The following is a 27,884-nucleotide window of genomic DNA, read 5'->3' on the forward strand; positions in this document are numbered from 1 at the left end:
GGGGTATGGGGGAGCCAGACCCTGCAGGGGAACCGGGGGGCAGGAGAGTGGAAGGGCACAGGGGGCTGTGCATGGTGTGGGGCAGGTGGCGGAGGATGTTGGGACCAAGGGATGCCCTCCCGGTGGGACCTAGTGTCCATTAGGGATCCCAGAGCCCTCAGCAAAAGGGAGGCTTGGCTGCAGCCCCCCACTCCCAGCACCCCCTTCCCCACCGATGCTGGCACCCCACACCTTGGGGGTTTGCCATGCCTTAGCCCCAGCAGGCTGATGGAGCACACAGACCATGTCCGAAAGATTGTCTTTATTAAAAACAGACAGATGGAGGTTGGCAGAGCCCCGCTTCCCCGCCCCGGCCAAGTACCCGGGTGCCAGCTCCCAGCGGAGCCCAGCCCGACCCAGCAAGGCTGGCTCAGGAAAAAGACAAAGTCTTTACAAATCCATGTGTGGTTTGCACCAGGCAAACGCCTCTGCACGGTGGAGCCGGTCCTGGCAGGGGTGGCACGGTGCCGGCTGTGGCGAGAGTCCTGCTCCCCAGCCGGGGCTCCCCGGGCTGGGCAGCTCCCGAGGGGTGACCCCAGGACTCCCTGCCCCTTCCTGCCAGGGAGACAGCAAAGCCTCCACCTTGGTAGGGGCTGCCCCACTGCTGCAAAGCTGCATGGCCCCCAGCACCCAGGGGAGTCAGGCTGCAAGGGGGCTGGGAGCAGTGGACAGGGAGCAGCATGCCAGCTGGAGCCAGGCAGCCAGTCGGGTGTTCAGTGCTGGGGGCACTGCAGGATGTCGTATTTGACATAGCCCACCCGGTCCACCTGGTAGCGTGGCGTCATTCTCCAGTAGAAGCTGCCCCGGCAGAAATAGTACTTGTCTGGGTAAGGAGGGAGACAAAGGGAATGGAGGGTCAGCAGGAGGATAGCCATGCAAGAACCCATCCTGGCAGCTGCCCAAGTGGTGCAGGCAAGCAGACAGCTCTCGCCAGGGCCTGGCCAGCCCCACCACAAGAACCTGCCCGGGCTGTTCCCCACACCTGTGAGCATCCTGAGCCCAGCACCAGGGTGATGCTGCCCCTGCCCACCAGAGGCTCAGGGCAGCCTGGGGGTCACGGCACAGTCCCCATCCAACAGGACGCCACTCACCTTGGTAGAGGAAGACATTGTGTGCATCAAGGGGGACACCAGTGAAGACATCATCGGTGGCACGGGGGTAGCCCTTGTCCACCCTCTGGACCTTCACATCCAGCCTGTGGGGAGAGCAGAGCTGTGCTAAGGGCTGCCACGAGCCCCCTGCTCCAGCCCATTGCAGGGGGAGCCAGCAGGTGCCACTGCAGCCATCTGGACCCGCTCACCTCCAGTAGCTCTCCCCACTGAAAAGCAGCACTTTGCCACGGCCTCGCTGCAGGGCTCCCGAGATGCGGCCAGCTTCCTTCCCAATGCCCAGCTTCTCAATCCTCCGGGGCCCCAGCATGCTTTTGCCAGAAAACACCCAGAACTGCCGACCTGCAGCCAGGAGAGTGCACAGGCATCAGCCGGCCTTGAGGACATCAGGGCAGGAGCTGAATCCTCATGATGCCAGCAGCACGAGGGCCAAGGGCGGCAGGGGCAGAGCTCACCAGCGAAGAAGAAGACCCTTTTGGTGAGCACATCCTGGAAAGCAGCGTCGATGACAGGTGGGAGGCCAGGCCAGGTGTCTGCAACGGAGAAGGCGCCCTGGATGCCCGACTTCCAAAAGGATGAGTAGGTCCAGTATTTCCTGGTGGGGAAGGTCAGCTGTCCTGGTAACCTCAGCCTGGCAAGCCCCATGTCCCCCCACACCCCCTCCTCACCCCAGCACCTGCCAGGACAGGAGGCGCTGGCTGCTGCTGCTCACCCATCCTTGAATAAATGTAGCTCCCCATTAATCTCTGTGATGGCATCAAAATTCTTCTCCATGCAGGCATCCTGGCTGGGGTCCACAGGAACAGGGTTGGCTGTGGGCTCTGGTGTCTCCTCTTCTTCCTCAGTGGTGGAGGTGCTGCCAGCCTCAGTGGGCATGGGCTGGGGCTTCTCAGTGGGCATAGGTGCAGGGGCTGTGGGTTCAGGGCCAGAGCCACGACCTGAGCGAATATAAGGGAGGGCGTGATGCTGGGGGCCAGCCCAGGACTGTGGGACCCCTGCCATGCCCAGCCACAGTGCAGCTGCTCACCATAGAGGTACTGGATGCCCTGAATGTCATCTGGGTCCAGCTGGAAGTCCTGGACATAGCTGTACATGGGGTACATCAGGGCCTCACGCACACTGGAGTGGTCCAGCCCCAGCGAGTGCCCGAACTCGTGGGCAGCCACCAGGAAGATGCTGTAACCTGGGGGAAAGGACCAGCTTCAGCACCCAGTGGGATGGGACATGCCAGACAGGGACTGTGACCCCCGTGGGGACCACGCCAGTGTGACAGCACAGCATGGGGCCAGAGGGTGTAGACTGGTACCTCTGTCTGGGCAGAAGCCCCACTTCTTGTCAGTGTCATAGTTGCTGGTGGTGGCACACCAGAGCTTGCCATCCTGCCGGCCCTGGCTTGTGCAGGCACTGTAGGACTGTCCCAGGAAGGTGAAGGGGAAGACGCATGGGTCCCCTTGGGAGTTGCCGCCGATCACCGCTGTGTCTGCAGTGCAGTGTCAGTAGGGCTTGCCCCAGTCCCCAGGACAGCCCTGAGACCCTTCAGGCACCCACCCTGTGCACTACACCTAGGGACCAGCCACCCCGTGCACCCATCCCCACATGTTCCCTCCCTGTTCGCACCTCGGTTGGGGCAGAAGCCATATTTCTTGTCCTGGTCGAAGTTGGCAGTGGTGGCACACCAGCGGTAGCCATCGGAGCGCCCATCCGTGGTGCAGGTGTTGTAGGAAGTGCCATCAAAGATGAAGGGGAAGAAGCATGGGGACCCATCACTGTTGCCGCCATTGGTGTAGAGGACTGCAGGGCGAGGAGGGGTGAGGACAGCCCCAGGCACCCACAGGGCCGGGCAGGGGCTGCAGCCACTGCTACTCACGTTCGCTGGGGCAGAAGCCATATTTCTTGTCCCGGTCATAACTGGCGGTCGTGGCGCACCAGGGTAGCCCATCCTTACGCCCCGCCGTGATGCACTGGGAGTAGGAGTGGCCCTCGAAGATGAAGGGGAAGTGGCAGTTGGCCCCGTTGGCATTTCCATGGCGGGTCTTCACCACTGCTCAGGAGAGGGGTGGCTCAGTGACAGGGCTGGGGTGGGCACCATCACCCTCCCCCAACCCACCAGACCCTGCCCTTACCTAAGCCGGTTCCCAGTGTCCAGAACTCGTCGTCATCGAAGTGGGCATCACCCTGGATCCCCTGGCCCGGGGGAAAGGCGTGGGCCAAGAGCCCATCCTTGCCGTCAAAGGGGTACCCGTCCCCGTGCTCTGTGGGGACAAGCACACTCAGAGCTAGCCCCACCAGAGGAGCCCCCATGCCCCTGGTGTACACACAGACCCTGAGCCCTGTGCACCCCCTGTGTGCCTGCACTGCATGTGTCTGTTGGCACACACAGGGGCAGAGAGATGCTGGGCATGAGGGGACATGGCCCAGGAAGATGCGGAGTGACAGTCCTGCGGGCAGGGCATGTCACCAGCCCTCTCCCTGTGGATGAGCCAGCCCCCGGCTCCCTGCCTGCGCACAGGACATCACCTTGGCTGCCGAACATGATCATGATGTCTGCCTCGCCACTGTATATCTGGGTGAAGGTGAGGGGGGTCACGTCACTCCACACTTTGAACGCCCGTTTGAAGGCATCATCAATCACGGCAGGGTCCAGGTCAGGGGAGTAGTTCATCACCCTGCCGGGGAGGAAGCAGGAGGGTCAGCACTGCCAGGTCCCGGCTCGTGCCGCAGGAGTGACCCTGCTCCAGGCACATGGCAGGGACATGCCCCTGCCCTGGGAGGGGACAGCAGCGCTGGCACTGCCAGGCAGAGCAGCCGGCCACCACCCTCAGGCGAGGACTCAGATGTTCTCCCAGGCACCGGGGAGCAGATGCTGCACTGTGCTGGCTTGGCCCTGGCTGCACTGACACCCAGCTGTGTTGGCAATGCTGAGGCATGGCCAGTGGGCTGAGCTGAGGCTGTCGTCCCGCCTGGGCCCTTGCGCCTGTCTCCATCCCCCAGGCAACTGTTGTTCTGTGAGCAAGAGGCTCCATCTCCTGCGGCAGAGACTCACCGGTATGTCAGGTCCATGTGGTCCCACTTGAGGTTCCCCTCGAAGGTGAGGAAGTTTCCCACATCAGGGACACCGCAGCGGGGGGCTCGCATGGCTTCCAGCGTGCTGGCATCCAACTCCCCCGTCTCCTCCAGGCCCAGCTGCTTCTGCATCTTGCGCAGCGCCTTGGCCATGGACACTTGCTTGCTGCTCGTCCTTGCCTCTCCCTCTGTGGTGTAGCCAAACCGTAGCAGGTAGCTCTGGGGAGGAAAGGCAGAGGGAGGTGCTGAGCAAGGCAGGAGGGGGCTTGTGCAGTCCCAGGCACCACACATGCTTGGTGCCTGACCCCCACCCAGGCACTTCCCAGGATGCAGGGAGACAGGCAGCCCCCAGGCTCAGCCTGCAGCCCTGCACTGCTGCCCCGGGAGCCCCTTGGGGTCCTGGATGCCAGGAGGGGGCCGTGGGGCTGCACTCCCCTCACCTCTGCCAGTTCCAGGTCTGAGAGGGTGCTGACGAGCTCCCCCGGGAATGTGACAATCGCCTGCGGCTTGCTCTGGAGCGGGGCTGCGCAGCAGGATAGGGCCAGCAGCCCCATGGTGAGCGGGGCCAGGAGGATGAGCACCATGGCGCGGCGGTGGCAGGAGGCCTGTGGCTGTGCTGGGTCCCTGCCGCTCACTCTGGATGCTGCTGGGCTCCCACTTCTATTTATGCAGCAGGAGAGCAGTGAGTCACCCTCAGACCCCTCAGCGACTCACGCTCCCTTCCCACAGTGACGAAACACTCACTCAGGCTCCTCCGTTCCCTTCCTTAACTGTTTCATCACCTTGTTTACTAAACACACTCAGTCCGATGGCCACGCAAGGCGCGAAGATGGGCAAGAGGGAGAGCGGCCGGGCAGCTGTGCCAGGGCACAGCACAGCACAGCTGCTCTGGGGCTGCCCCGTGGCGGGGTGGCTGGCAGTGAGAGGCATTGCCCTGCCAGCCCCAGGGCCGTGGTGGCAGCAGGGACAGCAGGGGGTTGCAGAGGCCAGGGGGCCAACTGGGGACTCAGGACCCTGCAGCCGTGTTGCTGCACTGGCCAACACTGGGCTCCGCTGGCCAAGGGCCAATGCTGCCAAAGCCAGACACACAGGGGTCTGGGTGGGCACTGGGGTTGCACAGGCAGAGCCGGCAGGACAGCCCTTGCCCAGAACCTCAGCACATGCAGAGCCAGATGCCAGAGCTCGGAGCCTCACTGGGCTGCAGCATCCATCCCCATATCCCCCACTGTGGCTGCATCATCTGCAGGGCAGAGCATGGGGTAGAGCGTTCCTAACATAAGAGGTCCTCGTGCCTCATCACCCCACAGGTGCCTCTAAGCCCAGTCACCAGCAGCTGCCCGGCAGAGCCCTGCAGGTCTGGGGGCAGTGCCTGCCCAGGAGCAGCTCCCTGCCTGGGGACACCCCAGCAGGGCCCGCTAGACATGGGGGTGCCCTGTCCTCACGGCCAGCTACTCCACAGGGCACTGCTGACTCAGGTTCCCACTCGGCACAGCAAAAACCTCACCATGGGATGGTGTTTTCCTGCTTCTCCCAAAGTGCCGACGCTTGTGGGAACAGGAGTGGTAAAGGGGAAAGCAAACATGGACAAGGAGTGAGGAAAACAGATGGCAGAGCAGAGAGAAAGGTGCAGGATCAGCTGGGTGAAGTGGGAGGGCTGGTGCAGCCTGCGGCCCCAGACACAGGTCCCAGGGTGGGTCCCCCTTCCCCAGCTCTCGCTAATCCCAGGCTGCACTCCTGCAGCCACCCCTGGCTCTGCATTACCCCATGCTCTGGCTGAGTTATGCTGCAGTCCAGCAAGGCTGGGGGATGGTGAGAGGAGAGGGACCACACTCCCCTGTGCCATTGCAGAGGAGCCCCCACATCTGAGGGAGGGCTCATCCCTGTGGGAGCATCGCCAGTGGGGGGCAGACAGGCTCACTGAGGGGGCTCACCCCAGGCACAGGCTCTGCCCTGGACCCCTTCACCACCCAGCTGGGGTCCCACAGCCCCACTCCCAGCCCAGCCACGTGCAGGGGAGCTGCCTAGTGGCAGACACCCAGTGCCGGCAGGATGCAACCCCAGGGCCACAGTCATATGGGCCTGGGGATCTCACAGGCAACGTGAGCCGCACCAGGAGGAAGCGGAGCTGAGAAATCGTGGGGTTGCCTCACTCCCTGCCACAGACCTGCAAGAGCAGCCCTGGTTCCCAGGCGGAGGAAGTTGCTCCACAAGCAGCTGCCGTCTTGCGCCCCAGCATGACAAACACGTCCAGCCCGCGATGCCCACATGCAGCCCCCTCCTGGCAGGATGCAGGCCAGGAACTCCTGCAGCCAGGCCACCCCCACTGCCTCCCCTCACTGAGGGGTCCAGCCTGCTGCCCCTCACCCCTGTGCATGGCCCAGCTCTTTGCAAAGCAGGGGACAGCGGCTCCCTGTGCTCCCTGCCTGGCCAGCAGCTGGGGTAAGGATGGGTCTCTGCCAAGGCGCCCTGAGGACCCTACTGCAGCCAATGGCTCCTGGGATGTGCAGGGAGCAGGCATCGCTCCATGTTCTCCACTCTCCAGGCTGCCAGGACCTCAGCCCACAACATACAGAGCCGGTGCCAGAGCTGGATGCAAAAGCACCACCGGGAAGATGCAACACTAGGACAGCCCCGGCAAGGGGATGTCTGACACAGGCTCTGGGGCGCAGCCAGGGAGGAAAGATCTGGCTCTGGCCCCCCCGGTGCTATGGCAAATCCCTGGGCCTTTCCCATGCTATTCCTATCCCTCATTTCCACCACATGCAGAAGCCACAGCTCTTACAGCCTGGGCACTCTGCCATGGCACCGCCTGCAACGCACCGCACCACCTGCAGCACCCCTGAGGGCAGAGCAGCACCCCTGAGGGCAGCGCCATGGCCGAGCAGAGCAGAGCAGCACTGACCAGGACAGAGCTCAGAGGAGAGCAATGTCAGGAGGTGCCAAGCGCCAAGGCCCGACACACTGTGCAGCCTGTCCTGGCAAGCCCATGCTTGCCTGGCCCTGGCTGGCTCCAGGGTGTACCAGTGGGTCTATGGCCAATGCCCTGAGCATCCTCGAGTTGGGTAGACAGTGTCCCAGCGGGGGGGCTGCCAGCCACAGCTCTGCCCACCAGCCTGGCCTCTCCCACTGACTCATGGACCCACTTGCCAGCTTCCTCCTGGCACCAACCCCAGGGGATTTTCTGGTGACTCTCTGGAGACTCCACAAGGGAGTAGGGGCAGGGCCAGGGCAGCAGGGAAAACCCCGTGTCTGGCAGCACTAGCAGCCTCAGAGTTAGGCTGGGGAAATCCATGGGAACAGGCTTGGCATTGCCAGCACAAAGCCCACTGGCAGCCCCAGCCCCGTGCAAGGCCAGCCCAGGGAGCTGGGGCAAGGCACAGGTCCCTTGGCACAGGCACATGCACAGGGATGCTCGGGGCAGCTGCTGCTGCTGCTGGAAGGGGCGGGGGGCAGTGGTGAGTACAGGCAGAGCAGCAGGCAGGAGAGGGCTTTTGACTGCCAGGGACCCCAAGAGCATCTGGGTGCTGTGCCCAGCCTATGTCTGCCCAAGGCCACTGTTTACACCCAGAGCCCCCATAAGGAAGAATGATATGGAAAAACTCATGTGGATGTTCTCCATCCCCGCCAGCTGTCCGAGCCACGAGGCTGCCTGTCACTACCGCTGCCGCCAAAAGAGGAAGGAACAACCACCATATCCTCTTCTCACGCCGTTACTCACAGCCAGCGTCACACAGGCAGGCACCACTGGGAGATGCCTATGGGAAACAGGTCTGGGACCCCCGGCTGGGGCCAGATGCCTGCCTGGATCCCTGCTGTTGGGGAGGCAGCAGCCCTGCCCAGGGCAGAGGCTGACGGGACACAGCGGCACCTGGGCCAGGCTGCAGCTCTCCAGCTGGGCCACCAATGAAGTTTGAGGAGGCTGGGTGGAGCCAGGGACACCCCGAGCTGAGCCTGGACCCTCCCCAGCTCCATTCCCCCAGCGCAGGCGAGTGGGGTGGGGGCCAGCTGGGGACAGGTCCGACAGCCATGGCCATGGGGTGCACCAAGGTGGCAAACATGGTGGGAGAGGTAAGGAGTGGGGCTGCAAGGGGACACCCAGCTGCTACTGTCACTGCCTCACACCTGCAAGCCCAAAGGTCTGGGCAGGAGACAGGGGGATGCAGGAGTGAAGGACAGACCCAGGCATGTAGATGGCATCGGATACCCTCCTGGCGCACGGGGCCGGGCAGGAGCATGGTGGAGCACAGCAGAGGGGAAGCAGTATGGGAGGGAGTCAGCACCTTGTGCGGGTGAGACAGCGCTGGGTTGGGAGAGAAGCACCAGTTGCCGCAGGGAAGCACAGCCCATGCGAATGCAGGGAGCTTCTCGGACCTGTCAGCTGCCACACACAGTGCCAGCGCCACAGCCACCACAGCAGAGCCAGGTTCCCCAGCTAGCAGACAGGGTACCAGCAGGTGCCCCCAGCCAAGCCGGGCAGCTGCAGCTGCCAGCCCCACGGCCCCGAGCCCAGCCCTGCTCCCATCCCACAGGCTCTGCAACACCCCGTGCCCAGGGAGCAGAGCTGCCACCCACATGCCAGCTGCCACAGCCAGCACCAGTCCACCATACGGTGCAGTGTCCCAGGCATGGGGACAGTTGGCACAGGAGCAGGACCGAAGGCACAGGGAGCAGCTCTGCGTCAGAGGCTTGGAAGCCCCATTGGTCCTGCTCAAGGGCTCCAGACAGAAACAACATTCCTGCACACGCTTCCCATATCTGCTTCCCAGACACCGGGCTGCGCGTGGGCTGGGATCGCGTCCTCCAGCTGGGCCCAGGACCCTTCTTGGCAAACTGCACCGCATGCCATGGTCCCACAGCGCTCCCGGCATGGCTGGTCCCCAGCCCCGCATGCCTTCCCTGCCTGCCTGGTGATCATGGATGCGCCTGCTTCTCTCCCCTGCCTGTCCCTACCAGACCCTGCCTGTCACTTGCCTCACCTGGGGAGCTCTCCACCCCCTCAACACCAGCTTCTTGTGAATTCTTTGCCCCTGTTTGCCCAGGCAGGAGGTGGCATCCTGACCACCAGCCCAGCTGCCCCACCAGCCCCAGTAGCCCCAGTGCTGCTGGTCTCAGCAGCGTCTTGTCTGGGTGAGGATGATGCAGCTGGTGTCAGCTGGGTGGATCACCTCCACCCTGCAGGCACTGAAACCAGCACTGCAGTTTCATCACTTGGCAGCACCGATCCCAGCTGCAAATGGCACATGACGGATCCCCCCAGCCGTCACGCCAACTCCAGGCACCCAGATGGGTGGAACAGTCATCTTGCCACATCAGGCTGGGACATCCCCCCTCCGTGCCTTCCCCATTCCCTTCACACCCCAGGAATCCTGTCTGTCTGAGTCCCACAGGGATGCTGAAGCAGGAAACTCCCACCCAGTGCTCTGCTCCTCTGGACACCAAGGCCAGTGGCGGGCACAGCAGCACAGCCTGTGCCAAGGCAGCCAGGCAGCCTCCCTGCTGGACATAGCCCTCTCGATGCCAGGAGGGGACCCAGTGCCTTGCAGACACCCATGCAGAGCCCTCGCTGCATGGCACAACCCCTGCGCTCACCTGCATCCTGCTCATCTCCATGGGATGGAGAGGAAACTATGCTCCCACCTGCTGGGAAGCCCTTGAGGTAGGAAATCCAGAAAGGATTTGAAGAAACAAGTCAGCCTGTGACAGAGGCCTCTGAAAACACCTTGGTATTCAATACAGAGGAAAAACAGCCCAGACCATCCCATTTGCCAGAGAGCAGCACGAAGAGCATGACAGCCCCAGGGCCGTAGGAAACGGGTGCAAGACCTCCAAACACTGTGGGGTTTTTGTGCTTCATGACTTGCTTTGCTGTAAACTCCCATCCCTTGAACCTCATCCTGTCTCAGCTTTTGCCTCTGGCTTTGGCCAATTTTTGTTCTACCGATCTTTCCCCACCTGCCAGGAGCAGGACCACAGTGGGTTCAGGCACGTGAGAGGGGTGCAGGGCCCAGGGCTGCCCCAGCTCCCACAGGCTGCGTGGGGCAGCACCGAGACTTTGTCACCTGTGGTGGCTTTGGGAAGGGGGTATCCATGGGCAGCCCTGCTGCTATCATCCCCTGAGCCACCTGGGGCCATACCCTCTGGGGTGACCTGCCGGATCAGGCCTGTGGAGGCTGCCTCCTGCGCCCCACAGGGGTAAGGCAGGGGCCGAGGGGGGAGTGGGGCCGGACAAGGCTGGGCGGCTGCAGGCTCCTCGAGGCACAGCGGCTGCATCGGTCCATCAGCCGGCATGGCACGGCACGGGTGGGCAGTGCTTTGTTCCCCAGCAGTGAGATGGGCACGGCAGCTGCCTGCTAAAACGGGAAGAGCAGCAATTGTGACAATGACGGCAAACCTGCCTGCCTGTCCGGCACATGAACGGGACAACTCAGTGCCAGGAACCCGCTGACTGCCAGTGATGAAATGGCTTAGGAATAAGAAGCGGGGGTTTGTAGAAGGTGAAATATGGGCAAAACTGGTTTTATTTAATTGTAAACTACAAGAAGCAGAAGGAAGAGTGGTAGATGCAACATGCTTGGATTTCAGTAAAACATTTGACAACTGTTTAAACGCTTGCTGCCAAATTAATTCAGAGCAGCTCAGTTGTCAACATAGGCATATGGACAAAACCCAGGCAGCCCGGGGAATGGCAAACGGCCTGGCCGTCAGCTGGGAGCTGCTGGGGCTGCATGACCCTTGGGGCCTTTTAAAACCTCTTCTGCAGGCACAGGTGTTGCAGGAGGGGAAGAAGGTGGCCGCCAGGCTGTGGGAGCACTGGGGATGGAGACATCTGCTGTGCTGCCAGAGGATGAGAAGGGCTGGAGAGCACCTGGGCAAGAGCCACCAGCCCTTCGGGAGCTGCCGTGCCCTGCAGGCACCTCTGAAAGCCACATGGCAGAGAGCAGCCCTGGACCCCGCCCGCTTGGCGTGGAGGTCTGGTAACCCCCTTCCATGGGGCAGGGACCACTGACCAGCCACTGCACCCAGTGGCTGCCCAGTGGGGCTCAGGACCGCTGCCATGTGACAGCCGTGGGGCCTCTCTGGCCTCTGAGCAGGTCCAGTCATAGGCAAGGCTGTGGGGCCAGCACAAGCTGGGAGCCCCTGCAGCAGCATGGAGGTGCCGAGCTCCCCCGCTCCATGGGTGCTCGGCAGGGCGAAGCTCTGTACGGACACTGAGCACAGGCAATGGGAACGGCATGGCACAGCACATGTTTAAGGCCTCTGGGGGCCTGCTATACGCAGTTCTCCTTCCCACCCTGTTTATTTAACTTATATTTCAGTAATTTGCTGATTACCACTTTTTTTTAACTAACCAGCAGTGATGAATCAGCAGCACAGGAGAGGATGGAAGCCGGCGGCCTTGGACCATGGCTCCGAGGTCTCAGGTTCTGGGAAGGAAGCCACAGGATCCCTCCAGAAGGGGAAAAAAAACAAGCAGCAGCAGCAGCACTTCTGGCAGGCGAGGATGAGCTGGGAAGGGCCACAGTCGCTGCTGTTTGTGTTTCAGCAGCTCCAAACACATCCTGGAAAGGCCATTGATGGTCCCAAAGCCCTGCAGGAATGGCAGCCATGGCTCCGACCCGGGTGCAAGATGAGATGCTCGGGACAAGCAGTGTACGGCACAGCTCAGCGCTGCCATCACTCCAGCCTGCGTGCAGGATGGTGGGCACTGATGGTCCAGGAGGCAGCGGGACACAAGGAGGGCACCGTGGCCCTCTCCAGCAGGCAGAGCACCCAGCAGAGCAGTAGCGGAGGCGCTGGCAGGGAGCTGGGCTGCACACTCTGTCTGGAGCCGCCCCAGCTATGCAGCACCACCTCACCCCAAGGACAGCCCCTCTGTGCCCACAGCACGGCTGCCAGCAGCACCTCCCAGCCCAGCCGGGCTAGGCAGAGCCAAGGCCAGCAAGCCGCCTCCTGCCAAGGGGACCTTGCAAGGATAAAAGTGGCCTTGCCACGGGCTTTCAGCAGCTCCTCCAAACCCCTGGGGAACAGCTGGGAGCGGCTCCTGCCTGTCTCGGGAGTGCCCTGCCCGAGCCCAAGGGTGGCATTACAGCTGAGGCCGCGGGTTCAGCTGCAGCCTTGGCAGCCACAGAGAAAGGGCATTATCCTACGACACTCCCACCCGTGCCAGCGCCCTGGGAAGTGGAGATCCCAGCAGGAACAGCCAGCTCCGGAGGGAGGCTGCTCCCTGCAGAAGCACTGGTGGCCCAGCAAGCCCCCGGCACAGAGCAGAGGGGCTGGTGCAGTGCCTTGTGGGAAGCTGTCCCGGCTTGCTGCCATCCCAGCATGGAGCAATCCCCCAGGAGAGCCCCAGGCGCCTTCCTTAGGAGCTGCAGTTGCTGGGAAGGAGCTGAGTGGTGAAGCAATCTGGTGTGAAGAAAAAAACCATTTCCTGCAGCAAGGGCTGTTTTGCTCAACGTTTTACAAAATGTGCTGATGCAACTGCCCTTCCCAGGTGGGATATAAATACGAGCCTGGTTGATGTGGATTAATGCCCTGCAGCTACACAAACATCGCCAGCAATGTTTTCCTTAAAAAGGAAAAAGGAAACAACGAGGAATAAACAGCACAGACGACAAAATTACTGACAGTGGAAGTCTAGGGGTTCAGGTTGCAGAGAGGCTGTAGGGATGCAGCCCTGGGCACTGTGCTCAGCACAAGCCACCACCTATTCTGGGACACTGACCGAAGCCATTAGCTCATGGAGAAGCTATTGTGGGAGCAGGGCAAGCCCGTGAGGCAGGTCAGCACACAAACAAACCGCCACTGGGGACGAAGCAAATCAGCACAGCCGAGGGGCGCCGGCAAAAGCGGGCTCCCGACCAGAGTCGCTTGATCAGCACGCTCTCACCCTGCCCTGAGCCACAGCTTGTCTGGCGGTAGCTCCTTCCGAGCACCATATTCAGGCTGGAGAGCATGGAGCTGGGAAACCTTCCACTTCCTGGGACAGCCTGTCAGTGCAGCTGAACAACTGGCCTGTTAAAAATCAGCTTCATATCCCACTTGAGTCTTATCACTTTATTCTCTAGACACAAGCATTTGTGTTGTCTTCTCAGCCCGTTCCCAAAAGGCCTTTAACCTGGCGCTCCCCCGCTAAGGTATTTGGACGCACATCCACTGCATGCCGCATCCATTTCTGGATTCTCTTAAGCCTCTTGCCGAGATTTCTTTGTTTTCTTTGGCCCTGAAATGATTTCAGGGACGGGAGCTGCCACGGCAGAGCATTATCAGAGAGAAGCTGTGCCTCCAGAGCATAGTATGGGAGCTGTGCTTTCCCTGGCTTGGAAATTCTCTGCTCACCCTGCTTGGGGGCATGCAGTTTTAAAAATAGCAGGTTACCCATCTCAGCAAAGCTCCTGCTGGTACAATCCTTTGAGACAGAGGACATGGGGTATCTCTGCAGGGTAACAGGGAAGCTTTAAGAAACTTTCCAACAGTCAAGCCAGCATCAGGAGGGTCCATGCTAGCCCCTGAGGCTCCCAGAGGTGAGGCTGCTTTGCCCCAGAACCATTGTCTGTTAGGATAATCCTTCACTTGTTTTAGACACTGGCTTACTGAAGGCAGAGAGGAAACCTGCTAGCCTGACATGAATCCATCCCATTTCCTCTACTTGGGAGGCAGCTTTTACCAGGGGCTCCTCTGACCCTCCCCCCTGACAGAAACATGGAGCTTCCCCCAACAGGGAGCACAGTGATGCCCCAAACCCACAGATGGAGCTGGCACCACAGCTGGTCAGAGACAGTGCCAGGCTCCTCCGGCATGAGCTATGGAGGGAGGACATCAGAGAGGGGACATTGTCCACAGGAGTACCCTGGCTCCACTTCCCCCCCCAGCAACAGCAGAGCTATGCAGGGCTGCTTTGTAGAGGAGCAATGGGGAAAAAAAACCCAACCCCTTGGTCTCTCTCAGCTTCTGGCACAAGTGATTGCAGCAGACAGCTGTGTGCAGCAACTCGGCACCCAAGTTATTGGCAGGCAGCTCTACTGCTGCTGTAGCAAGAGCGCTTGTGCAGCCAGCCCCTTCTCAGCTCCCGCCAGCCCAGGGATGGGCTTTGCTGGTGCTGTCACCCCATGACAGACAAGGGCATAAACCTTCAAGGATGTATTTATTTAGCTTGAAAAAGAGCTGGAAGATGCACACACACCAGCCTGGCAGTTCAGCAGCAGCTCCTCTGCTGCCTCTACCAGGCACACGGCACCTCCGGGAAGTTTCACCCAGGGCAGGAGGCGACAGATGGACGCGAGGGACCCGCAGAGCCCCACAGAGGGGCCCTGGGCTGCGGGGGGATGAATCCAGCCACCATCCGCCTTGCCCTGGACCAGAAGCACCATCACCAAACGACAGAGTGGTGATCCAGCCCAGCCCACCCCACTCATTCCACACCCATCCACTCGGATTTCTGGCAGGCTAACTCCACACTCGCAGACTGCGCCAGACAAGACACTGTCTGTCCTTCTGCAGCTGGCACCATATCAGCACCAGCTCTGTACTGGCCGTTCTGGCCAGCGACACAATGAACTGCCTGCCGAGACCTGCTCTGGACAGAGCTGCACTGCGGGCTGACTCAGTCCTCGTGGCCCCGGGATGCAGCTGGGATGCAGAGCCTTGGCCCCTCACTCAGTGAGCGCATCCCTTCCACAGGGGGCAAGCAGCCAGGTTCAGCCCAAACGTGTCCCAGCCTCGGAGGAGCACAGGCACAACATGGCCACCCTTCTTCCATAAAAAACCCAGGATAGAGATGTCCTCAGTAGAGCACTGCAACATGAGAAAACATCAGTGAGAGCAGGGAGCCATCCAAGCCAGGGGTTCATTAAAGACATCAGTGCAGAGCATGGGCCCTGTGGTCCAGGGGCCTTGGCCAGAAGAGGCTGAACCCAGCTAGAGAAGGTGGCACGCCACCGTGCTCGACAGCACCGCTGGAGAGCTGGGGCAGCAGCAGGCTCCCCAGCACATCCCTGCAAGGATGCCACAGCATCAGGAGATGCCAGCAAAGCCCCACTGCCTGCCAGGAGCCCCAGGCCAGCCCAGAGCTGCCCCCTAGCTTGTGAACCTCAAGCACAGGTACCAGCAGTGCTGCCAGCAGCAAGCACAGCCAACCAAGGCCTGCCAAATTGGGCGCCTGTTGCCATCTGCGGTAGGATGTAAAGCAACCCGGATGGCAGATTGGTTAGCAAAACGGAGGAAGATGCCATTGTTCAGCAGAACTGCCATCAAAAGAGGCGAGTTTGGCTTCTGTAAGACAGAGCAAACCTACAGCACCCATCAGGCACCATTCCCACACTGGAGAGCAAGAGGAAAAGTGCTTGACAGCCCGAGCCTGCACGGCCACGGGGGCTGAACACAGCAGGGCCCCGGGGCAGGGCACGGCCAAGGTCCCCGCCGCTCGGGGGCGGGGTGGCCCCAGCTGAGCCCGCAGAAGCGACCACGAGCCGCGCGGGGCTCCGTGTCCACCACTACGGGCTACAGACAGGGAGCGAGAGCGCCGGGGCTGCGCGGCACCCCGCGGGATGCGGCCACCGGCTGGGGGGAAGCACCACGGGGACGGGACCGCGCCGGTCGGTACAGCAGAGACCCCGCAGCGGGGTGAGGTTCCGATTGGGGCCTGCAAGGGGATCGCAGGGAGCGGCCAGGCCGGGAGGGGAACGGCGGAGCCAAGAGCCCCGAGCCCCGGCCCGCCTCTACCGCTTCCGCCTTCTCGTCACATGATGGGCGCAACCCCGTGCGACGCCGACGCTCAGGGCCCGGGCGCCGCTTCGTGACGCCATGACGCAGATCGCAACCCCTTCTCCATGCTCCCTCCGCGGAAAAAGTAGTCCTCAGCAGGGCTCGGAGGCCTCTCCCACCCCCCGGGCGGCGGGTGTCGCCACTCCGTGCCGGGAGCCGCCGGCGGCGGCCGGAGCGGGAAGCGCCTTCTCGCCGCGGCCGGAGCTCCCCCGCGCGGGGCGGGGCGGGGCTCTGGGTAAGTAGTCCCGGCTCGGGTCCCGCCTGGACATACCGCTGCGCGGCGCGAGGGCGGGGGGGCATGGCGGCCGTCGTGATGCCGGCTCCGGCGGAGGCGCGGCGGGGCCGCGGCGGGCTGGGTGAGGGCGCGGGCCGGTGGGCGGGCGTCGGGACCTCCTCGCCCCGCCGCGACGGCGGCGGCGGTTCCCCCTCGTCCCGGCACCCGGGACCGCCCCGCCGTGTGCGCGCGCGCGGAGGTGGCGGGGGGGACCCCGCGGCAAGATGGCGGCGGGGCAGGGCCGCGGGGCATGATGGGACCGGCGGTGGCGACGGGGGCCCCCCGTGAGGGCGGCGGGACCCTCGGACATGGCGCCGCGGAGGCTCTGGGCTCTCCGCAGGTGCCCCGAGGGGTGGCCCGGGCTCCCCGGGCCGGGTGAACCGGGTGGCGCGGAGCCGCCACCCCGCGGGCCGGGACCCCCGGAGCGGCGGGATGCGTGCGGCGGGGTGCGGCTCTGACGGCGGCGACGGCGGCCTCCCCCCCCTCAGGTCGAGCCTAGGCGGCCCTGGCAGGGCGGGCATGGAGGAGAATGCGGTGGAGAGCAGCAGCGACGCGGCCCAGCGGGCGGCGCGGGAGGAGCCCTCCGAGAGCGGCCTGGGCATTGGGAGCTCGGAGGCCGTGTCGGCGGACAGCAGCGACGCTGCCTCGGTCCCCGACCCCCTCTCCCGAGAGGATGACTCCAACGTGGGCCAGAGCTCCGACAGCAGCGGGGGCTCCTTGGTAGGAGCTACTGGGGAAGGGGGGGTGGCAGTCAGCTTGGGGAAGGGAAGGGCAGCTGTGGTTCTGGCTCCTGAGAGTTTCTCTAGACGTTTCTGGTAAGCTGAGGGTCAGGAGCTCAGCAACCTCGGCAGGCGCTGTTATGCTGCCAGTCAGGTGTCTGCTTGACGGTCTGAGGAGAACTCTTCTCGGTAGCAAGAGGAGTCCTGGAGATCTAGGGTCTTTGGCAATACCAAAGGAACTGCTGTAATGCCTTTCCTGCTAGTTCTGCAGTGATAAACCAGTGTGGCTAGCATACACTGGCTCCCCTAAGGTCTTGGCTGGGCAAAGGTCTCTCAGCTGAGCTCTTCTGGACTTTTTTTTTGTTTTTCCCTGCCAGGAAGAGGTGTCGGAGAGCAGCTCCAGCACAGATGTCGTTCCCCGGATTTACCTGCCAGATTCATCCTCCATTGCCCAGTCCACCTTGGTCTCCAGCGTCTCCACTGTGAGCCAGTCCATCATGGTGTCAGAGTCCCCACAAGTCCTGGTCCACTCCAGCATTATCACTGATGGAGCCGCGATCGTGTCAGACTCCACCACGTCCACTTCCTCAGACCTAGGTTCTGCCATCGACAAAATCATCGAGTCCACGATTGGGCCTGACATCATCCAGAGTGAGTGCACGCTCCTGGCTGCTTGCGCATGCAGCAGACCTGCCTGTTCTCCCTCTGGAGTTCCCCATGTGCAAACGGTTCATGGGGCTGGGGAAGGGAGCTGCTGCTGTGCCAGACCTTGAGAGGTGAGGGGGAAACATACATGCATATGTATGCAGCTTGATCGGTGGGGCTTTCTCTTTTTACCCTGCTGTAGTAGCTGGAGGGTTTGATGAGGAGCTTGTGGCTGCTGCAGCTGCTGGACAACCCTCCCTTTGTATGGCTGCTCCTTCGGCCACAGTGCCAGCAGCCCAGGGCAGGCTCTGTCCCTGGAGCCAGATCTTCCTCACCCCTTCCCACTTGAGTCTGAAGCTGGGAGAGCCCCAGTGACTCTACAGTCCCTGCATCTGGCCGTTACCATTCTGCTCTCCTCTTCCTCCCAGGCTGCATTGCTGTGACCAGCGCGGAGGATGGTGGGGCAGAGACTACGCAGTACCTCATTCTGCAGGGCCCCGATGATGGTAAGGGTGTGTCCAAGGGCATCTGGTGGTCACTGTCCCTGCCCCCAAGTCTTTTCTGCGGGAGTGGGACCTGGAGTGGGTATCCCAGCTCCACTGGCCACAGCGCCTGTACCAGAGTCCCTGTGGATGTGCTGACTGTTGGGAGCTTGTTACTGACCTCGTGTTTGGCCCTGTGTCCCAGGTGTGGGTGCAGCCTAGATGCAGGTGAGGGTCTGCTCCTTGGCTGATCTGGTTTTGGTGTTTCAGGTGCCCCCATGGTGTCCCAGATGGCCACCTCTGCTCTGGCCAATAGCTTGGCGATAGAAGCTGTTGCTGATGGGCCTACCTCCACATGCCTTGACCAGCCTGGCCCTTCAGACCCTTCCAAGCAGTTGGAAGTGCTGGAGCTGCCTGCACGGCCAGATCAGGCCCAAGAGGAGGATGGTGAGGAGGAGCTCGGCCAGCCAGACATGGATGCCCTGGAAGAGATGATGGAGGTGGTCGTGGTGCAGCAGTTCAAGTGCAAGATGTGTCAGTACAAAAGCGTCTCTAAGAAAACGCTGATCAACCACATGAAAGAGCGGCACTTCCAGCCAGGTGCGTGTTAAGGGCTGAGGAAGAGTTATCTTACTGCCGATGGGCCTGCTCTCTCCACGGAAGAAACAAGGGGAGGAGTACCAGTAAGGACCTGTTTGGCAGTACAGTCTGGTAAAGATTTTTCATTCTGTTCTCTGTGGCAGTGGGTTCAGCTCTGGTTTTGAAGAAAGGACGTCCACGAAAGGGGGGATCTGCTTCAAAGACTGCAGAGGAGGAGGCCCCAGAAGAAGAAGAAGATGACGATATCATGGATGCTGGTGCTATTGATGACCCTGAAGGTAGGACTTGTCCTCTCCGCATCTTATATAGCTTAGTGTTTTCCAAGTCTCTCTCTGATGTTTTGGGCTACTTACCTCCAGAGGACAGTGACTATAACCCAGCTGAGGATGAGCCCCGTGGGCGACAGCCCAAGTACAGCCGCACTGTCCCCACATCCAGTGAGGAGAGGCCACGGAGACGCCCGGGGAGACCCCGCAAGTTTCCTCGTCTCGATGACATGACCCAGGACATGCCTGAAGGTGGGGGAAGCAGGAGGCAGGAGCCCTGTGCTGGGCTGGAGCAGGGAGCAGTACTTGAACTCCTGGGGGCACGTAGGGAGAGGCTGTGTGATGGAGCTAGGCTGTGTGACGGAGCTGTGCTCTGTTCTGTCGAGCAGGAGGGGAGGTGGAGCCCTTGGTGACATCCCAAAGCACACCGAACCATGAGCTGCAGAACTCGGGAGAAGCCAGTTCCTCTGGCCAACAGAACAGGACCAGCGATAGCCTGGCGGAGCCCAGCATCAACCAATCTGACTCCGAGAACAAGGACCGTTCCTCCAGCACTGGCCCCGAGGAGGCAGACATCGTCCCCAGGAGGCGAGGGCGGCCCTCCCGCCGCTTCCTGGGCAAGAAATACCGCAAGTACATGGGGCGCAGGTGAGGGGTGTGTGCCAAGCCAGCGCTGGGCCCTCTGGCCTGTGCCCAGGGCTGGTCCAGCCCCTGTTGGCCACCACAGCTCTGAGTCCTGGTCCTGTTTCCGCAGATACTACTACAAGTCACCCAAGCCCCTGATGAGGCCCTACCTGTGTCGCATCTGCGGCTCACGTTTCCTCACGCATGATGATCTGCGTTTCCATGTCAACTCACACGAGGCCAATGACCCGCAGCTCTTCAAGTGTCTTCAGTGCAGCTACCGCTCCCGGCGCTGGTCCTCCCTCAAGGTGAGTGCTGTCCGCCCTGCTCCCATACCCACAAGAGTGGCTGGTGGCCCCAGGTCTCACAGATGCCACTCTGCCTCTCGCCAGGAGCACATGTTCAACCACGTGGGCAGCAAGCCCTACAAGTGTGAGGAGTGCAATTACACCAGCGTATACAAGAAGGATGTCATCCGGCACTCCACAGTGCATAGCCGGGACAGGTAAGGGAAGTGCAGTCCTAGAGACTGTCTTGCAGCCTGGCTGAGTGTCACTAGCACTGTTCCTCCTGCCCTGGGGGGTAGCCATGACTGCCCCTTCCCCTGACCTCTGGCCCTTTCCAAAACGGGTAGTTTTGGTGTCTGGGTACAAGAGAGCTTGGACTTGGGATGTGGCCGACACAAGGGGCTTTTCTTTTTTCTTTTTCAGGAAAAAGAGAGCTGATCCGGTGAGTTTGAGTACCCTGTTGGCTTCTCTCTCAGCACTCTTATATGGGAAGAGGCATGTCTGGGTCTTCCACAAACTCTTGGTGCCTTGTTGAAGGCAGTGTTTCTGGATCACCTGATGAAAGGCAGCCCAGGTCCTGCAGTGGGGAGAGGGTAAGGAAACTGGTGAGCCCTTCCCAGGTGAGCTCATCTTCATGCTCTCCCTCCAGCCCCCAAAGCTGAACTCCTTCCCATGCCCTGTATGCAACCGTATCTACCCCATGCAGAAGAGGCTTACGCAGCACATGAAGACGCACAGCACAGAGAAACCACACATGTGTGACAAGGTGAGGGGGTGGGACACAGCCTGGGGAAGGGCTGGTGTCAAGTGAGGCTGGACCAGAGGTGAATGCTGCTTTTCTTTGTTTCATTACAGTGTGGGAAGTCCTTTAAGAAGCGCTACACCTTCAAGATGCACCTGCTGACACACATCCAGGCCATTGCCAACCGCAGGTAGGAGCCTGGCAATACCCTGTGGCATGCCTTGGTAGAGCCCATGTTCCAGCTCCCCCTCAGAGGGGAGGACAGAAAGTCCCTGCCACCCGTGTGACAGGTGGTGTTGTCCTGGCAGGTTCAAGTGTGAGTTCTGTGACTATGTCTGCGAGGACAAAAAGGTCCTGCTGAACCACCAGCTGTCACACATGAATGACAAGCCCTACAAGTGCAGCTTCTGCAAGTACTCCACCTTCCGGGAGGACTTCCTGGTTTCCCACATGGCTGTCAAGCACACAGGTGAGAGGAGCTGCCCGCCCGCCTTGTGCCCCGATGTCCTACGCACCACTTGTCCAGGAGGTGCTCAGAGTGCGTCTGCTCTCCCTGCCATCCCTCGGGGACACCCAGCTTGACTCCTGCCTCCTGTGTCCCACAGGAGGGAAGCCATTTGCTTGTGAGTTCTGTCACTTCACCACCAAGCACAAAAAGAACCTGCGCCTCCATGTGCACTGTCGCCATGCCGACTCCTTCGAGGAGTGGGCCCAGAGGCACCCTGAGGAGCCACCCTGCCGCCGCCGCCCCTTCTTCACCCTGCAGCAGATTGAGGAGCTGAAGCAGCAGCACAGCCAGGTGCAGGCCCCAGCTGAGCCAGAGGCCAGTGCGCCGGTGAGTGCCGTTGCCCATGCCCCAGCTCCTCCTGGTGCTCACAAGCCCCGGCCATGCTGTCAGCTCTCTCTTTCACACAGGCACCTCTTGGCCCTGTCACCTACCACACGATTCAGGCTGTCACAGGAGCAGAGCCACCCATCCTCTCACAGGATTCCCTGGGAGGGGCCACCATCATATACGAACAAGGTAAGTGAGCTTCTAGGGAAGGGGGTGGGGATGGGGAGGAGGTGGGCAAATGCGTGCCTGACCCTCTTCTTTGGACCCTGACAGATGTGGCAGGATCAGCAGAACTGGCCACACAGACTGCCCTGGATCTCCTGCTGAACATGAGCACTCAGCGGGAGCTGGCCACAGGCTCGCTGCAGGTGAGCTGGGCTGGGGGGGGGTGCTGTGCCTGCTGTGGGGTGGCAGGGGGAGGCTTCCCAGCCCTCCACAGTTCTTCCACAGTGCTCAGCCCTGTTCTGCTTGAGGGGCTGTCTTGCAGAGCCTTGCCTGCCTGTGGCTGAGCTGCTCTCCCCTCCGGCAGGTGGCAGTGGTGAAGCCGGCTGATTCAGGAGAAGCACAGGCTCCCTGTGAGCCGCAGGCACAGGAGGAAGAGGCAGAGATGGGCTCTAAGGAGCAGCAGAAGTTGGTGACACTGCACGTGGCAGAGCCTGGGGAGACATTGGTGCGGGAGGCTTACGAGGAGGCAGCTCTGGGTGGCTCGGAGCTGCAGCAGATCACTATTCCTTTTGGTGGGACGACAGAGTACAGCATCATCACACCCATCAGTGAGGAGATTCAGGCTCCAGGCACGCTGTACAGGTCAGCTGTATGGGAGGAGTGGGGAGACAGAGGCATTTCTGACCTCAGATGAGGAGGCTTTAGTGGTGCAGAGAACAAGGCAGATGCTCCCTGACCCTGTCCTCTCCAGCAGTGAGGAGGAGAGCCCTGTGGAGACCTCCCACGCAGTTGTGGTGAGCGAAGCTGTGCTGACAGAGGAGGCCCTGAAGGACCATAACAATCACTATATCATGTCATCCAGTGTTCCAGGGAACCAGTTCCATCAGATTGAGGTAAGAAGCTGAGCTTTCTCTTGGTCTCGGGCAGCAGTGTGAGCAGGTGTGACTGAGTGTTTCTCTCTCAGCCCCTCAGTGGGGATGCCGCCTTTCCCTCGGCTGCGGAGGGCCAGGAGGCACAGCCTGCCGGAGTCAAGTGGCCCCTGGTGCAGTGTGTCACCAGGCAGCTCCAGAAGGACTCGTCTTTATCCCCAGCCTCCGAGGGGCAGGAAGTCTCATCCCCAAAGGTCAAGTGGCCTGCGCTCCAAGGCATGGCCAAGAAGCTCTCGTGCAAGGTTTCCACAGCCAAGAAGCTCTCGTGCAAGATTTCCACAGCCAAAAAGTTTTCATGCAAGATTTGCACAGCCATGTTCACAGGGAGAGCAGAAATGGAGAGTCACAAGAGAGCCCACATGGGGCCCAGCACTTTCAAGTGTCCCGACTGTCCGTTCACTGCAGCCCTCTGGCCGGAGGTTCGGGTAGGTTCCCTGGCCCAGATCAGCCCTGGGAACAAGAGGTTTGGAGAAATTGGGGTCTTTCTGACCCTGCGCTTGTCCTTCTGCTCCCAGAGCCACATGGTCCAGCATGCCAGCCTTCGGCCACACAAGTGCACCCACTGCAGCTTCGCCTCCAAGAACAAGAAGGACCTGCGCAGGCACATGCTGACGCACACCAATGAGAAACCCTTTGTCTGCCAGATCTGTGGGCAGAGGTGAGTGAAGCCTGCTAGGTTGTTGCTGCTTCGAGAGATCCTGTAGAGTTCTCCAAGGCTCAAGAGGAGATAGGATATTGGCAAAGAACTGGCTGCCCTGACCCTACCCCTGGGAACAGTCCCCTATTAGAGGGGACTCTGCCCTTGAACGGTTTCTGCTGCAGGTTGGACCCAGCTTTGTCTCCAAGGAACTCCTCTACAGGAGGTTCAGTACTTGGGCACTGATGGAAGCATTCTGGGAGCTGGGACAGGCCATGTCATAGGATGTGCTCATGGTGCCTTTGGCCTGTGTCTCTGCAGAGAGCACAGAGGCCCTGTGCTGCCCATGGTGAATTCTACCTCTCTGTGGTCCTCCCATAGGTTCAACCGTAATGGGCACCTCAAGTTCCACATGCAGCGTTTGCACAGCTCAGAGGGGAAGAGGCCGGGGGCGCCTGCAGCTGCTGCACAGCAGACCATCATACTGAAGAGCGACGAGGACACGCTGGCCACCCTGCAGAGTAAGACATGTCCCTGTGACCAGGGGTGACCTGCGGGTTTCCTGTAGCCAGAGCTCCATATGGGGATTCACCCAGCCTGTGGGCCAAGCAGAGCTGAGAAGGGTCGGGGCCAGGAGATGCCTGCTGAAGGTTAGGATTGCCAGCGGCAGCAGGACTTAGTGGCCTCAGAGACGAGGAGGATGAGCACAGGGTGCTGACCACTGCGTTTCTGTGCAGAACTAGGGGACTGATGCTTCCTCCAAGCAGGTCCCAATAGATTGGTGTGTTGCTCTGTGAGCAGCTTACGGCTGGAATGGGAAGCAGAGTTTGTGGCCTCATGTGGAGGTTGTGTCTTGCCCACAGCGACCTCTAATTTACTTCATGTTGAGACAGTTTGGTTTAGCTTCTGACCTTCTGTGAGCAGAGCCAAGAGACTCATGTGCTCCTCATTGGGGTGGGCACCTGGCAGGGGCTGCTTGGGAGCGGGGCCGGCCAGCAGCCTTAGCAGTGTCCACACCGCCTTTCCATGCATTCCAGCGGCTCTGCAGTCCGGCCAGGCAGTGCTGGCTCCCGAGCGGCTGCAGCAGGCTCTGGGGCAGGAGCACATCATCGTCGCGCAGGAGCAGAGTGTCACGAGCCAGGTGAGTCAGGCGCGTTGGTCTCATCCTCCCATCGTGTGCTCCCCACAAGCTGTGCAGGCTCCCTCCCGGGAGGAGGGCCATCCCTGCTGACAGCGCTGGGCTCTCGCTGACCTGCAGGAGGAGGCTACGTACATCCAGGAGATCACAACTGCCGACGGACAGACAGTACAGCACTTAGTGACCTCTGACAACCAGGTGAGGGGGGTGGCAGGTCCCAGGAACCAAAAGATTTCGCACAGCTGGAGTGGGGAGGGGTGGGTTGGAAACAGGCCCAGAAGACAGACAAGAACCAACCCTGTTGCAGTGGGGGGTTGGGCAGTGGTGACCTCTTTTTTTGGGTCTGAATCCCTGTGTTTGCAGGTTCAGTACATCATAGCCCAGGATGGTGTACAGCACTTGCTTCCCCATGAGTATGTTGTTGTCCCAGAGGGACACCACATCCAGGTAAGCTTCAGGCTGGCTCCTGCTTCCTTTGCATGGTGAATGGGGCTCATGAGGCTGCTGTGTGCAGGGCTCAGCCTCCTGCTCCCTGTGGCTTGCTCCGTTCGAGTCACAGCTTTGTTCAGGGGCAGGGATGCCTGCTAGCCCTACCACAGCCTCACTGCAGCTCTTGTCCCCAGGTACAGGATGGTCAGATCACCCACATCCAGTATGAGCAGGGCAGCCAGTTCTTGCAGGAGCCGCAGGTGAGGGAGCCAGGCATGGTGGCTGGGGCTGACAGGGCTGCTGTGAGATGGGCTCTGAGCACACAGCCGATGTGGGAGGGATGTGAAGTAGAAGGTGCACGTGGGTTGGTGACTTGGTGCAGTGACTGTGGCCAGAGCAGTGCTCCAGGAGGGCCACTGCCCCTCCTGGACTCTCCTGTTCTCTCCTCCCTGCAGATCCAGTACATGCCTGTCTCACCTGAGCAGCAGCTTGTCACCCAGGCGCAGCTGGAGGCAGCTGCACACTCAGCAGTCTCAGGTAGGACCAGGACCCCAAGGGTCAAGCTCTGGCTTAGCTCCAGCAGTCCCATCTCCCTCCGGGTCTCAGAGTGCCAGTCCTGCTGGGCAGTTTATGATTCCTGTTAGCAGCCACAGAGATGCCGTGGTCTCAGCCCAGCTCTGCCTGCAGAAGCTGCTGGTTTGCTATGGGTGCCAGGAGTGCAGCAGCCCTTGGCAGAAAGGCTGGGGTGGGCGAGGCTAGACTGACACCTTGCCTGCATCCCTGTAGTTCTGGGATGCCCAGCCTTGGTGTCCAAGGGGAAATCTTTGCTGGTCTCAGCGTATCAGTTCTGGAACAGTACCAGCTCCCTTCCCCTGGACGTGAGTTGCCATGCTGGGAGGTGAAGCAGCTTCCACAGGGTGGAGACACACTGATGTGTGTTTGCAGAGCTAACCGGAGCCCTGTGTGAGCGTGGTGGCCCTTGTGCTCATGGTCATCTGCCTGCCTGTTCCCCTGGAGGCAGGGGGCGAGTGTGGAGGGGGACCCTGGGCAGCCACCTGCTCCCCCCTGCCCTCGGATGCAAGGAGGCACTGATCCCCCTCTCCTCTGCAGCAGTGGCTGATGCTGCAATGGCCCAGACGCAGGGCGTATTCACCACCGAGGCAACGGCCGAGCAGATCCAGCAGCTGCAGCAGGGGATCCACTATGACGTCATCACGCTGGCGGACTAGCACCAGGGCCAGGCCCACTGGTGCTGGGACACCCGTGCTGAGCAGGACAGCTGCACGAGGCAGGAGCCTCCTCAGCCAGCAGTTGCCTTATTGCTTTGGGGCTACGAGGGACATGCCGCAGCAGGGGGATGCTGCCGCTCAGCTGTGCGCTGCTCGGGTCCTGTGCAAGCTCCCCGGCACAGGCAGCTGCCTCCAGCAGAGACTACTCTGCAGCTAAGGTGCTGAGGCAGGCTGAGCAGCGGCAGCACTCTCGTGTGGCCGGTCTCTTTGCCTGTTGCACTTCATGGTCTGAAATCCCTTTTCCTGAATCATGTCTGTGTGGGCCAGACTCAGATCGGCGTCTGCCTAGCACGTGAGGTTCCTGGGAGAGAGCTGTGGCGCTGAGCACAGCCATGTGGTACGGTGTGAGAGGGGTGGGTGCAGCTGCAGCCACGTGCTCCGCAGCTCTGGGGCCTGCGGTCCTGGCGTGAGGGCAGCCGTCCCGCCCTTGGCTTCTCCAGCCTGCAGGCAGGCAGCAGTAGGGCTTTGGACTGGAGGAACCCGGAGTAGGAAGAAACATAGGTGGAAGATGTTCTATTTTTCTTCTGAAGAGAGATGGACTCTGGAGTTGGTTTGTAGGTGGTTGTGGGAGGGGTTCGATTCTGACATTCTCAAGCTTTGACTATGCTTATGAATAAAAAGGGATTGAAACCAGTGCGTGTGCCTGCCTGCAGTTTCTGTGGTCCTCACAGCACCCAGCCGGTGGGGAGGGGCAGCCAGGCCTCCCTGCTACCTCCTCTGGCATGTCCCTCCAGGGCTGGGGGGCGCAGGGGTCCCAGAGCCTGGCCCTGGGACTGGGCAGGTCCCTGCTGCCAGATGCAGCTGCCCTGTGCTATCGGCTTCCTCCTGCCCGAGTGACCTTGACTTCTGGGAAGTGAGCCGGGCATCTGGTGCAGCAGTGGGTTTGGGGCTGGAGTCATGAAATTAATCAAGTGGTAAACAGCCTAAATCCCGTGTAACTCTGTCCCAAACTACACACGCTGCCCCTCCCTGAGCGGATTGTCTGGAAGTATTTACATGTGATTATAACAGCTAATCTCAGAGTTTTAGTTCTATGCTTTTGCATTAAACTGATTATCTGCGGAGGGGAAAAAGGCCTAGAACCACCCAACTTCACCAAAAGCTTCCATGAGGCCGGAGCCCTGCGGCTGCAGGACTGGTGCGGTGTGCTCACCAGGTTCACAGCCGGGCTCCCACTCAGGCTCACGCAGGGGATGGGAATGGCACCAGGGCCTGTGTTGTGGACACAGACCCTGTGTTCTGCCCAAGATGACAACAGCACCCAACCCCTCTGGCTGCCGGTGGTGCTTGCTGTCCCCAGGAAGCCCATTGCTCATCCCCTGCCTCAGGACTGCAGGCAGCAGCCTGCCTGCATGCCAGGCGCCCAGGCCGCTGCGGGCTGGACCCTCCGACCTTCCTGTCCAGCCGGGGAAGTGGGGTGTGGGTGGCCCCACGCCTCCCCATGGCGAGCAGCCTCAGTTGTCGTGGGCTGTGGCTGTGTCCCGCCACATTCACATCCGGCTGCACGTTTGCGTCCGGCTGTAGCCCTGTCTGTGCCCAGCTGTGCTTGTCCAGCCGTAGCTCAGTCACCGTCCAGCTGTGTGCGTCCACCATGGCACGCTGCAGCAGTCCACAGGCGCTTTCCTAGATTACAGGCCATTATCTGATAAAGCGGATCCGCAGCGCTGCCGGCGGTGCTGATTAGGGCTGGAGGAGTCCTGTGGGGACAAGGTTATGGGGCCACTGGAGGGCTGTGGCCAGGGCCGGTCCCAGCCATCCAGCCCAGCGTCCCCTTGCAGCCCATGGCACAAGCATCCATGCTTGGCACTGCCGAGAGCACAGGACCAGCCTCAGGCGGGGATGGTGCTAGGAC

At 61.1% G+C, this 27,884-nt stretch overlaps 2 protein-coding genes across 11 annotated transcripts; one reads left to right on the top strand and one right to left on the bottom strand.

Annotated features, from left to right (window-relative positions):
• Nucleotides 1-285: 285 nt before the first annotated feature.
• On the bottom strand, nt 286-4,911 carry MMP9 (matrix metallopeptidase 9). Its single transcript, XM_075108829.1, has 13 exons — nt 4,652-4,911; nt 4,192-4,430; nt 3,666-3,814; nt 3,272-3,400; nt 3,016-3,189; nt 2,766-2,939; nt 2,455-2,628; nt 2,176-2,331; nt 1,861-2,086; nt 1,604-1,743; nt 1,340-1,490; nt 1,131-1,234; nt 286-862 (listed from the first exon to the last, which is right to left on the bottom strand). The coding sequence occupies exons 1-13, from the start codon at nt 4,793-4,795 to the stop codon at nt 753-755; spliced, it is 2,070 nt and encodes a 689-aa protein (XP_074964930.1). The 5' UTR covers nt 4,796-4,911; the 3' UTR covers nt 286-752.
• An 11,160-nt stretch (nt 4,912-16,071) lies between these two features.
• ZNF335 (zinc finger protein 335) lies at nt 16,072-26,666 on the top strand. 10 transcript variants are annotated; one of them, XM_075108392.1, is made up of 28 exons: nt 16,072-16,206; nt 16,734-16,965; nt 17,342-17,615; nt 18,038-18,115; nt 18,362-18,691; nt 18,835-18,969; nt 19,051-19,209; nt 19,347-19,605; nt 19,712-19,889; nt 19,974-20,086; nt 20,292-20,310; nt 20,518-20,634; nt 20,724-20,800; nt 20,919-21,079; nt 21,216-21,445; nt 21,526-21,634; nt 21,719-21,813; nt 21,975-22,252; nt 22,362-22,503; nt 22,575-22,964; nt 23,055-23,197; nt 23,558-23,697; nt 24,214-24,317; nt 24,435-24,512; nt 24,678-24,761; nt 24,938-25,003; nt 25,199-25,280; nt 25,854-26,666. In XM_075108392.1, exons 2-28 carry the CDS (start codon nt 16,765-16,767, stop codon nt 25,970-25,972), a joined length of 4,161 nt encoding a protein of 1,386 aa, XP_074964493.1. In that variant the 5' UTR covers nt 16,072-16,206; nt 16,734-16,764; the 3' UTR covers nt 25,973-26,666. The 10 variants fall into 10 exon arrangements, with proteins under 10 accessions (XP_074964493.1, XP_074964494.1, XP_074964487.1 ...); XM_075108393.1 differs by lacking the exon at nt 16,072-16,206 and adding an exon at nt 16,224-16,327; XM_075108386.1 differs by lacking the exon at nt 16,072-16,206 and having other exon boundaries at nt 16,552-16,965; nt 25,857-26,666.
• The last annotated feature ends 1,218 nt before the right edge of the window (nt 26,667-27,884 follow it).

The sequence above is a fragment of the Phalacrocorax aristotelis genome, chromosome 13 (assembly GCF_949628215.1).
Source record: "Phalacrocorax aristotelis chromosome 13, bGulAri2.1, whole genome shotgun sequence".
In the NCBI taxonomy this organism is placed as follows: Eukaryota; Metazoa; Chordata; class Aves; order Suliformes; family Phalacrocoracidae; genus Phalacrocorax; species Phalacrocorax aristotelis.

What these genes read in the sequence shown, in the direction of transcription:
- MMP9 (XM_075108829.1), bottom strand. Translation starts at nt 4,795, where the DNA reads ATGGTGCTCATCCTCCTGGCCCCGCTCACCATGGGGCTGCTGGCCCTA. An exon ending in GGGCATCCAGTACCTCTATG is followed by an intron (nt 2,087 to 2,175) that starts GTGAGCAGCTGC and finishes ATATTCGCTCAG; the next exon opens with GTCGTGGCTCTGGCCCTGAA. An exon ending in AGTGGGGAGAGCTACTGGAG is followed by an intron (nt 1,235 to 1,339) that starts GTGAGCGGGTCC and finishes CTCTCCCCACAG; the next exon opens with GCTGGATGTGAAGGTCCAGA.
- ZNF335 (XM_075108384.1), top strand. Translation starts at nt 16,678, where the DNA reads ATGCGTGCGGCGGGGTGCGGCTCTGACGGCGGCGACGGCGGCCTCCCC. An exon ending in AGAGCGGCACTTCCAGCCAG is followed by an intron (nt 18,692 to 18,834) that starts GTGCGTGTTAAG and finishes TCTCTGTGGCAG; the next exon opens with TGGGTTCAGCTCTGGTTTTG. An exon ending in AGCAGAGTGTCACGAGCCAG is followed by an intron (nt 24,318 to 24,434) that starts GTGAGTCAGGCG and finishes GCTGACCTGCAG; the next exon opens with GAGGAGGCTACGTACATCCA.